The 11,259-nt window shown below is 62.3% G+C and overlaps 1 protein-coding gene across 2 annotated transcripts; it reads right to left on the bottom strand.

The window, feature by feature from the left end:
- Positions 1-273: 273 nt before the first annotated feature.
- On the bottom strand, positions 274-9,502 carry LRPAP1 (LDL receptor related protein associated protein 1). 2 transcript variants are annotated; one of them, XR_008392843.1, is made up of 9 exons: positions 9,249-9,502; positions 6,270-6,414; positions 4,916-5,040; positions 4,233-4,353; positions 3,556-3,717; positions 3,020-3,102; positions 2,626-2,802; positions 1,435-1,573; positions 274-508 (listed from the first exon to the last, which is right to left on the bottom strand). XR_008392843.1 is itself a non-coding variant. In XM_037126935.2 (8 exons), the coding sequence occupies exons 1-8, from the start codon at positions 9,453-9,455 to the stop codon at positions 1,511-1,513; spliced, it is 1,083 nt and encodes a 360-aa protein (XP_036982830.2). In that variant the 5' UTR covers positions 9,456-9,502; the 3' UTR covers positions 274-1,510. The 2 variants fall into 2 exon arrangements, 1 of the variants encoding a protein (XP_036982830.2); XM_037126935.2 differs by having other exon boundaries at positions 274-1,573.
- Between the last annotated feature and the right edge of the window lie 1,757 nt (positions 9,503-11,259).

Raw genomic sequence — 11,259 nt, 5'->3', positions numbered from 1 at the left:
CACGATTGGAAGGCACAGGGCTCTCTTTCAAAGCTGCGAGCAGGGGCGAGGCGTGGCCAACATGCCCCGGCCCGGTGCTCCGGCGTGCTGGGGCCCCTCGGGTGGGGGGCTCAGACGCCCACACTACACCCTGAGCAGCTCGGGAAAGGGGGCGTGACCGCTGAGTCAGCAGACTTTGGGGAGGCACGCCGTCAACTTCAGGCCCGTTACTTTGACAAGAACGAAATTCCGTTACAGATATTATTTTTAAAATAAAGACAGAAGAATCAGAAATTATAAACAACCTGTATCTATTTTTAAACTTGCGTTCTTGACCCAAAGGCTCAGCACGAGGGAGATTCCAGGCCTGCGCAGTGCCACCTGTAGGGCGGAAGCGGCGAGGCAGGACTGTGGCAGGCGGGGGCGCCCCCACCCCTGCCGCCCCATCTGGGGGGGAAGGGCGGGGGCTGCTGTGCGGCTTGCGAGGATGGAGGCGACATGGGACCAGAGGGCACAGGGCGTGTGGACCCTGCAGGAGATGAACCAGAGACAGAACGAAACCCGCCGCCCATGGCCACACACCTGGGTGGAGGGACCGACGCCCCAACCTCGAGCCGGGGAGACCCAGGGTTGCCAGCAGTCGGCTCTGCTCAAGGGACCGGCCGTCCGAGGCAGCCCTGCAGAACACCCAGGGGGTGGGGGGCTCTCCTGTCCAAAGGCAGTGACCGACCCCAAGAGCTACATGGAGACCCAAAGGAGCCCGTCCGCGGGGAGGAGCAGGCTCCCTGCTCTGACTCTTGGCAGCAACGCCACGCCCCCACCTGTGCGCTCCTGTCGCCTCCCCGGGGCACCAGCCCCACCCAGGGCCAGAGAGAAGAAAGTCTGCAGGACGAGGCGGCAGGGAAACGAACCTGCCACCCACCCAGACCTAGAGGTCAGCAGAAGCCCAGGTCTGCGCCGAGACCCCGCCTCGGGCACCAGCCCCAGCCCGCCCCCACTCACGGCACCCGAGCACACAAACCCTAACAGGCTTGGCCTTTGTCCCCTAGATGAGTGTGCATGCGCTTCACGGCCCCTCCAGGTTCAAACCCAGGAGCTGGGTCGGCCGCCCCAGGCCAGCCACTTGTGTGGTCACAGCCCTGTCCTGGGTGACGGTCGGCACTCCCGTCAGATGGGACTCGCAGGCTTCTTGAGGCAGGGTGGGCAGGAAAACGCCCACTGAGCCAGCCCGAGCACTGAGCCCATCAGGAGTGTGGGGGAGGCGGGGGGCCTTTCAGGCGGCCAGGGACCCAGAGTCGCAGACCATGCCTGGGACCGAGCTGCCATGGGCTCTGAGGCCCAGCCGCAGAGACAGGACAAGGCAGAGACGGGGTGGGACGAGGCAGTCGAGGGAGGCACCGGGTCGCTGACGACGAATTAAACGTGGGGACTGCTCAGGATTTCAGGGCGTGGCACCTGCAGCAGCACGTTCTGGCCGCGCAGTCTCCCCGGGTCCCATCGCGGAGACGCCCCTGGCGGCGCGGCCCGGGCATCAGAGCTCGTTGTGCCGTGCTCTCGAGATCCGGCTGGACAGGTCCTGCAGGTGCTTCTTCACCTGGAGAGACAGGCAGCGGCCCGCACCCAAGCCCCGGCCACACGGGGTCACTGCTTGGCTCTGCCACCTTGCAGCTCTCCACCACCCAGACACCGTCACAAATCAGTCACTGACACAGCGCAGCGGTGGCCGGGCCGCTGCCAGAGCGTGAGGAACCGCTCGCCAAGGCCCGTCGTGGTCCTGCCACCAGCCCGGCACTGCCGGCAGCTCCTGCCTACTCCTCCCGGCCCCCAGGCTCCCACGGGCCCCCCGAGTCTGTACACGCGCACTTCCTGGCCCCATGCACCCTTTCCCGCCAGGTGAAGCTGTGCTCCCACTCGCTCACATCCCGTCCGCCTGTGCCAGGCGAACCCCGCCGCGCAACTCCCCGTCTCGGTGCCCGTTTTAAAGCCCCTGCGAGGGCACCGTGGTCCTCAGCTTCGCCCACACACTCAGCCAAAGGCAGGCGCATCTGCACCACCATGCGCTCTCGCAGGGCCTCGTCCTGCAGCTTCAAGGCTGGAGAGGCCACTCCTCTACCCAGCCCCCCAAGTGCATCCTGTGTCCTCTCCACCAAACCCACACCGAAGGCTCTTCGGATAAAGGCCCCACACCTCCTGGCACTGGGATGGTGCCCATCCCTCACGCCCTAACCAAAGGCCCCACGGGAGGGCGGCGTGGCCCCCGCAGGGCACAAGGCGGCAGCTGGCCCAGGGCCGCCTGCTCCAGCCTTGGACAGGTCCCCGCTCCTTCAGCGGCCCATTGTGGTCCCCCCCACGGCAAGCACAGGGCAGACCCTCAAGACACAGCAGCCTGCGTGCGCTCTGGAGACCTGAGACCACCCCAGGCAGCTCGCTCTGCAGCAGAGGACCTTCAGAACCACTGACCGGTCACCCAATTTCCGGGCCAGGATTTCCGGCTCTGGCCCTGGCCCCACCCCCCATCCCCCCAAGGCAACCAGTGCAGCAACCACACAGGGGCAAGGCTGTGTCTGAGGCCCCACCCTCCACAAGGGATACCGAGGCGCAGACCGGGAAGCCAGGTGCACACCGGGCCAGGGGCAGGGCGCCCACCTTGTAGCCCAGCTCCTTGGTCTTCTCCTCCAGCAGGGTGTAGCGCTCCCTGTTCCGGCTGACGTGCTCCGGGTCGCCGAGCCGCTCCACATGCTTCAGCTTCTGGTGCGAGATCTCCAGCTGCTTCTGGTAATGGCTGTGCTTCTCCACTTTCACTTCAAAGTGTTTCAGCTCCTCCTGGGAGGGCGTTTCAAGCAACTGGATTCCCAACGAGCTCCTGATACCCAGAGCCCCCCCCGGCCCTGCAGGCCTTGGACCGGACCGGAGGGAGGGATGCGCAGGGCAGGGAGAAGGCCCCGTGAGGTGCTGACCGCTGGGGGAGGAAAGGAAGCGACGGCACCTCCCGCGGCAGCAGAAACTCCCACCAGGCAGACGCCTCGGGGCCCGTCCTCACCCGAAGAGCCTCCAGCTCCTCCTCTGTGAAGTTGGCGGCGCGGGCCAGGTCCCACAGGTCCAGCACCCGGGGCTCCTCGAACTCTGGCAAAGAGCAGGGTGGCCTCAGACTGGCGCACCCTCCAGTGGGCCCCTGGCCATGCCCCCCGCCTGGCCCCAGAGCTGTGTGTGAGCATACACAGACACACGGGTGTGTCCACACCCACGTGTCCGGCAGCGCCCTTGGGAAGCACAGGGGCATTCTCTCTCTGGGCGCTCAGTCTGCAGCTCACAGGACCTGCTGGAGGGCGGGGCTCCCGGAACACACCCCCCCAGGCCACCTGCAGCTGGGTCCCGGGTGAGCAGCGGGCTCAGAACTTGAGAAGAAAGTGCTGGTGCAAATGAGCCACCACGTGCGGAGCTGTGACCAGGGCGACCAGCTGTCCCCACAGAAGGGAGGGCCAAGGGAGCGTGGTGACTGTGAGGGGCGCGCAGAGGCCGAGCCGTGTGACCTTCGGAGAGCAGGGCCAGAGCGCAGCCCAGTGCGCCCACGCTCACCGGCCTCGGAGCTGTAGCCCTGGTGGCTGACCCTCCGCAGGCGGTCGTAGCCTTGGCTGATGCCCCGCAGCCGGTCTTTGAGCTCCGCGTGTCTGCTGTGCAGCACAGCCTCCTCCTGCACGCGGCTCATGTCGGACGGGCTGATGGCGTTCTCCCGGATCTCTGCAGGGCACGAGGGGCGCCTGGTGAGGGCCTGGGGCCGCCTGCCACCAAGCTGGCCCCGCATCACCGGGGGTTACACATCCTCTCGTTTCTGGCTGGAGTGTCTCTCCTTCCACAGGCTCCAAAGTCGCTCAACAGTCCCTCTCCCAGTCCCTTCCTTTGAAAGGGGCAGACCAGAGAACCCCCGCTCCCAGACAGCCCTTTTCAGGACACCGGTGCACCAAGAGCCCGAGGCCGCCCCGCTGTGCCCACCCCAGCCCTCCCAGATGCCCGCTGGCTTTCTGAGGGTCAGAGCCCATAATTGGGGGGGGGCGTCCTGAGATTAAACAGCGGTGCCCGGGTTGAGCCAAGTCCTGATGCAGCACCCTGACTGACCAACATGCCCCACGCCGGCCCAAGACACCCTGAAGGGTGGGGATCCCTCGTGGCATGATCCCCCCCAGAAAAAGGGGCATCCCTGCCCACAGCCCCCTCTCGAGCCAGAGACGCCCACGGGGCAGGTGGGCGGGGGGCACCTTCCATTCTGCTCAGGGTCTCCAGCAGGACACTGTACTCCCGGACTTTCTCTCGGTGGTGCTGGAGCTCCCGCCAGAGCTTGTCCAGCTCTTCCCTGGAGAACTTTCCAGAGGTCTGTGCCTGCGAGGAGAGCGGCCAAGTGAACCCGCTGCGGGCCAGGCTCCCCTGTCCACACCTTGGGCGCCCCCACCGTGAGCTGCAGGGCAATGTGGGTTAATGCAGGTCCCAGGCTCAGCCTGGAGACTACAAGGAGCCCCTGCCCCACAGGCCCACCCTCCCTCTCCTTTGCCCCCGAAACTGAGGACGATGGGCTACTGTGAGAGTTTCAACTCCTGCCCCTCGCCACGTGGCCTGGACAGAGTACCCCGGACGGGAGCCGGCGGACGGCGGGCACAAGGGGAGTGCCCGCCACCGCCCGGCTCTGCGGCCCCAGAGGCGGCGTGCGCTGTGCTGCTAGGGGAGGTGCCTCTCAGAGCCTCGGGCCGTGCAGGCCCCTGCGCCCCAGGAGCAGACGCAGATGCAGCCGCGCCCGCGGTGCGAGGGTGGTCAGCACTTCTCCTGCTCCGTGCCTCATGGCTCCTGGCCGGCTGGGCCAGCTCCAGACAGGCCAGAGTGGAGAAGGGGCCCCCAGTTCTCGATGCGAGGGCACGGATTTCGGGGTCCGCAAGAAGCACCGAGGTACCTTGTGCCACAGTTTCTCCAGCCGGGGGTCCTCCAGGCTGTCCTGCTCGGTCCCGTCGCGGAGGGAGTTGCTGCCGAGCCCCCGGGCGTCCTTCCTGCCGTCCAGGCCGTACTTGGCCAGGATGACTGGGGGAGAGGAGCTGGCAGTCAAGGCGGGGCCGGGGCCGCCGGCCAGGTCTGCCCCACTTCCTGCAGGTTCCCTCCTCTCACCCTCGTTTCTCATGATGCTCGGGACCCGGCGGAAGGAAACGAGCCCTGGGACCGCTCACCCGAGGACGGCAGCTCAGAGTGTCGCCCCCCCCCCACCCCGCCGACAACAGTGCCCGCCAGCAGGCCCGGCCGGGACGGGGGTCGTCCCAGGGGGGGTCGTGCAGAGACATTTCTCACAGGTTCTCAAAACCAAACTCCTCAGCCCAAGTCTAGTGAGGGCGGAGGGACAGAGCTCTGGGTGGCAGGTGTGGCTGGGGCCTTCTCGTAACCAGCCCACCCCTTGTGGGACAGAGATTTTCTAAAGGAGAAACTCCGCTGTCAGCAACTTCCAACCAAAGTCCGAGAGACTGGGAGGGGACACGGGCCACAGCCTGCCACTTCCCAGTCAACGTGGGGACACGCCTGGTGCCACTTTTTGGCTGTGCAGGGTGCAGCGCCTGCTATGGTCCCCAGCAGCACAGGGGGCAGGCGCCCGGAACTCGGGGCCCACTTCCAGGGCCCCCCCGGGCGGCAGAGCCCAGCACCCAGGACTTTGCTAGGGCTGCTCCAAGCCCCCAGTCCTGTCCCCCAAGAAACTAGCATGGGGCTCCCCTCACTCTGTGCCCCATTCCCGCCACCTGGCCCCGGCGCCCCCCGTGGATGGACACCTGCCAGACACAGCCGGCTCTGCCGGGGGCCCCAGAACACACGCCCTGCACACCAGCTCCTCTGTGGGCAGGCGCACTCTCCCTCAGGGAGGCCCCCCCTCGGTCTACACCTCCTGTGCCTGGGAGCTCGCTGCAGGCCCAGAGAGTGACTGCGACAAGTGTGTGTTTCCATACTTGCTGGTGACCGTGGGGGCTTCCCAGGTGTCAGATGCCCATCCAGCCCTCTCCCTGAACTGCAGGAGCCTCCACCAAGCCACTGAGAGCGGTCCCTGGACAGGCCCCCACCTGTGCAGGTGGCACAGGGAGACACACCCACCAACTCCTCAGACCATGCCCCTGAGGTCTCACTTCACCAGTGTGACTGACACCTGAAAAACCAGGGAGTAGGCTGCCAGGAAGGACGGCCCCTCTGGGTGGCAGCGGGCCCCGCCCATAGACCAAGCCCGCCGACGGAGCCCGAGGACCGCTCCTGTCAGATCAAGTGGAAACTGGACGTACCGTTGAGGTTTTGTATCAGCTTTGCTTCTTTCTCCCCATCTTCATCCAAGCCCTCAGCCTTCAGCTTCTTCCAGGCGAATTCATCCCTTTCTTGTATCTTCAGATCAGCGTGGAGCTCGGACAGTTCCACGGGAGACAACTGCAGCTGTGGGACACAGGCAGGGGACATGTGACAACTGGCCGAGTGACAGAACAGCGACACTAGCCAGGAGAAGCTCACCCCAGAGACAGGGTGGCCGGAGACCCCAGCAGCCCAGCAGGACACGGAGTCAGAGCCCAGCCCTTCAGAGCCCCACACAGTTCCAGCAGGACAAGCAGGAGGGACCCCGGCCCCGCCGGGCGGGACCACCAGCCTGGCCTGGACCAGCGGCAGCACCGAGCATCCCCGGGGAGCCACGTGCTTCCCATGGCTTGGGCCTGTGGGCCCAGGAGGGGAAGGTAACAGGACACCCCACCGTCCCACCCAGGAACCTGGGGACAGTCATGGGGCACCTGGGCCGACAGAGAGGGAGGGCGTAGGGGCAGCACGTTGGGGCTTGGTGAGGAAACCCGCTCTCGCACTGTGAAACCATGACCATCGTCAAAGAAGAGAGAAGACTGAATTTATGAGAAACGTCTTAAGAATAAAAAGAGCTGCCATGGCTCACTGGCTGGGAAGCTTTCCGAGAGAGCAGGCACCAGCTGGGAAGGGGCTGGACGGCCCCCCCAGTTCCCGAGAGCCGCACCCCTGCCTGGCCCTGAGGCCCCCGCCTGGTTTGAGGCTGCACCCTCTCCCCCAGCAGAAAAAACACATGGCGTTTCTCACCCAGTCCAGGGAGCTGGCGGCTTTAAGTGTCGTCTAGTTCACACGCCTGACTGACACCATCCTCTGGCACTTTCTAAGGACCCCCAATGACAGACCCAGGGCAGGGCAGCTCCCAGGGCCAGCCTGGGCTGGAGGCACGAGCCCCCCTGCTGACGAGAAACCACCGTGTTGGCTGCACACTGGGCCTCCCACCACAGAGGGCAAAGCGGGGCACCACGCCCACGGCCTCCAGCGCCAGAGGTCACTGGGAGTGGGGGCCGAGTGTGCGGTTCTGGCACAGTGGAGATGAAGAATGCAGGCTCCGAAGGGTCCTTCACAAGGAAAGCAGTGTAGCCTCCGACTTCCTGTCTCCACCTCCCACTGGCCCCTAGTCTGATGCCTGCTCTGTCTCAGCTTCTCACAAGGACCTGGACCCTCCAACTGCCGCCCTGCCGTGCCAGCGGGCTGGGCTGCTCCCTGGAGCTAGGGAACGTGTGCACTAGGTGGCCCCAGGAGGACCGGCAGGGAAGGGCCCCTGGACCGGGCACCAGAGCCTCGGACCCCAGGGGGTGGGTCATGGGAACCTACGTTCTGGTTGTGCTAGTTCTGAGCACAGAAGAAAACAGTTGTGACTTCTGAGTCTGAGCAGAAGTGTGAAACCCGACCCCCCCCATTTTCTGTCCTCCTGTTCTCACTCCCATCCTGAAAATCCTTACCCCCCAGTTACAGGAAATGCTCAAGTTATAGCATGGCACCCACCGATGCAGATGGCGCTAACTGAAAGCAAGAAGGCACCTAAATGTTTATAAAAAACCCGCTAGAAGAAAAACCTGCTTTGGGATTCTCTAGTTTAATGGCTGACTTCTAAATTCACACTGAAGTGCCCCCACACCAGAGAAGCGGGTCCGAACGCCACTTGGAGGTGCGTTGCAGCTGCGCCCGGGGCAAGCCGGGAGCCTGGCCATTTGGGAAGCGGTCCTGCTCAGACGTGCACCACGGACAGCCAGACCAAAGCTGGGGAAACGGTACCGGGTCGCTGGGCGTGGGAGGGCTGCGCACAGCCCCACCTGGTGACATCAACACGCTAAACGCTCTGCGAGGTCCGGCAGCAAAGGAACCTACAGCAGAGTGACTGCAGAGCTGTCACCAGCGCCGAGGACCCACAATTCTCAAGCAAGTCCCCAGGTAGAGGGTGGCTATGGAGCCGGCACCTGTGTGGCTCAGGGAGGGACCGCCAGCCCCCACCCCTCAGAGCCCTGCTCCAGGTCCTGTGGGAACACCTGGCACCCCATTCTGGATTCTTTCAGTATCTCTTTAAATCACAGTTACCCGTCAAGGCCTCCTGTGAAAAGAACTAGTTAGTAGAAGCCAAATGTACAGCAGGACATGTCCCAATATTCAAAGTGGATCAAAGTGGAGTTTATCACTAGTGAGTGCCAGACCAGCACTACGTGGGAATATATCTGTGGCATACATGGCGGCGGCGATACAAGTGAATATACTCCATTTCAAACTCCTCCGGATGTGTGCATTAAATACGCAACAAAGCAGTTTAAAAAACTCCTAGGAACTGGCCAGGGCTCCGGTCTCCGGCTGAGCCACGGTATACAGAGTAGTCCCTGGAGGCCTGGCAGTGCGCAGCCTCAGCGAGGCACTGACCCCTGGTGGGGCTTGAGACCCCCCAGGCGCTCAGGGGAGGTGCTATCAGGACGACCACGCCCCGCCTACCACTAGGTATGCAGGTGCAATCCATCCCTGGCCCGCCTTTCAGGGTCCCTCCCGGTGCCCCAGGGAAGGGGACAGGCCACAGGCGGCACACCGGGACACAGGAGCGGTCACACACAGCCTCCCTCCTCGTCTGGGCCCCCGCCTAGGAGCACAAGCGCTTCAACAGTTTGAATCACCAAGTGAGGACAAGAGCCTTCGACAGCAGCTCCCAGAACCTTGATCCCGGGCGCTCTGCCACCTCAACAGCACGTGACCCTGACCCCGTGACCCTGCATGCGGGATCCGCGGTCTCGCAACACCCCGAAGGCGTCCAGGCCCCATGGGCGCTCGTATGCAACAAAGAGGGACTGCAGAACTTCATCGGGAGTCAAGACGGAAATGCTGGGGCAGGGGGAGGCCACACACGCAGCTCCGAGAGAACCCCAGCCCCACCTGGCCGGCAGCGTCCCCCCCGCCCTGCCGCTCACCCGCTGGGCCTTCCCCCACAGCTGGTTCAACTTCTCCATGCGAAACTCGCCCCCGGGCTCGCGCTTCGGGGGCCGCTCGGGCTCGTTCTGCTCACGCGAATACTTGCCGCCGTGGCCCGCCACCTGCCAGGGCCCGAGCACCAACAGAAGTGGGAGCAGCAGCAGCGCCAGGAACCACGGACGACGTCCCACTATCTGCAACGCCATCTTCCTTCTCTAACCTCGGAGACCCCGCACTCAGGTCAAGAGATCCCGCCAGGCCCCGCCCCTCCTCTTCCCCGCCGCGCTGCCTCTTGGGAGTTGTAGTTCTCTCACACGCCATTGGCCCAGACGAGGCCGAAGACAGACTACGAGGCCCGGAAAGCCCCGCGGAGGTACTTGGGAGTTTCCTAGGCAACCACGCCGCGGCCTCGTGACGTCATGCGCCCGAGGCGGCCGATTGCGTTAGAGCTTCCAAAATAGATTTCAGAGTTGCCAGGGTTGGGGCAGGGAGGGGTTAGGTCAGCCCAGACGCTGGAAACCGGTGACCGCGGGGCCCCTCCTCTCCACTTCGTAGAAATTGTAATTCGGAAGTGGGACTGTGTCTTTCTGTGCCTGAGACTGTTCCTGCACCATCTGATGTTGAATCTTCATCATTGTAGGCTTGGGGGAGGTGGCCCCTGCTTGGCACTCAGGAGTTTACATCGCTGCTGCCAGGCACCTAGGAGCCACCCAGCCCATTCCTTCACTTGACAGAGGAAGAAAATGGAAGGCCCGCCCTGGCCTGGTGCTCAATGGGTTGGAGCGTCGTCTGATGCACAAAACGGCTGAGGGTTCAATCCCTGGTCAGGGCTTATGCCTAGGTTCCATTCTGGCTTGGGGCAGGTATGGGAAGCAACAAATCAATGTTTTTCTCTCACACCAATGTTTCTCTCTCAAAAAAAATCCGTAAGCATATCCTTGGACAAAGATTAAAAAAATAGTTAACAAAATATTAGCAAATCAAGCCCAGCACTTATATGTATGAGGGGGGATCCTACAAACTGGAATTATCTTCTGGAGCTTGGGCCCCTTGCAGTACAGGCTTCCCTTGCTAGATGAGTGCTCTGGGAGCCCACCTGTGTCAGTGTACTAGCTGGTGTTGTTGTGAGAGGCTGCATTCTGCTTCGGTTAATTTTTTTTGAAGACTTTCAATGTGTTTGTCCATTTCATGATGGGGGATTTACGAGCACACCTGCCCACACTGCTGAGTATTCATCAATTTTTGACCCAAAATGACATGACCCCCATGCCCCTGCCCTCCCTATTCACCCAATCTCACCTTGCGCAACATTTTTGTATTTCCCCCAGATGAAAAATGTTGTCTAAGGGAAATGTTTTGCTGATGTGGAAGAAGTGAAACGGAAAACAGAAGCACTAAAAGACATCAACATCGACACGATCAAAAACTTTTGAGCAGTGGGAAAAATGTCTCAATAGGTGCATTGACTCAAATGGAGAACACTTTGGAGAAGTTTAAACGTGTGAGAATAAATATACAATTTTTTAATAAGTAAATTTCGGTTTCTCTGGGGTCCCCCCTCATAAATATATATCAACTTTGGCTTCATAGTTGATGATGACTCAGTGTCTGTCTCTTCAGTAGCAGAATAAAGGAGAACACAACTCGCAGTGGTCTTGGCAGTGTAGCTGCAGCACTTGGCAAGTCCGACCCCTGTGGGTGATACTGGCACACAGCCAACGAGCAGTGGAGGGCACTTTCCCAGCTGGGTGATGGGCTTCCACACGCAATGCACAACTCACAGCAGGCGCCAGGCGAAAGGCCAGGCACCTTCACGCTGAAATGAAGGAGCCTGCTAGGAGGCTCGGGTGCCATCACTGACGCTCAGCACACTGCTTTGCGCCCACTGGGACAGCCAGAATGAAATAGATCCACTCTGTCAAGTGTTGGAAAGATGTGAAGCAACCAAGACTCTCTGACATTTCTGGTGGGAGTTGGAAGTGGTCAACCACTTTGCTAAACTCTTTGTCA

This window comes from Artibeus jamaicensis, unplaced genomic scaffold (assembly GCF_021234435.1).
Source record: "Artibeus jamaicensis isolate MK-2021 breed Jamaican fruit bat unplaced genomic scaffold, CSHL_Jam_final contig_76, whole genome shotgun sequence".
Lineage (NCBI taxonomy): Eukaryota > Metazoa > Chordata > Mammalia > Chiroptera > Phyllostomidae > Artibeus > Artibeus jamaicensis.
This window is presented reverse-complemented; position numbering and strand designations above follow the sequence as displayed.

Bases quoted from the DNA above. Each gene is read 5' to 3' on its own strand.
- LRPAP1 (XM_037126935.2), bottom strand. From the start codon at position 9,455: ATGGCGTTGCAGATAGTGGGACGTCGTCCGTGGTTCCTGGCGCTGCTG. The intron at 5,041-6,269 runs GTACGTCCAGTT...CCTCTCCCCCAG, and splicing joins GCTGATACAAAACCTCAACG to TCATCCTGGCCAAGTACGGC. The intron at 4,354-4,915 runs GTACCTCGGTGC...CTCTCCTCGCAG, and splicing joins TGGAGAAACTGTGGCACAAG to GCACAGACCTCTGGAAAGTT.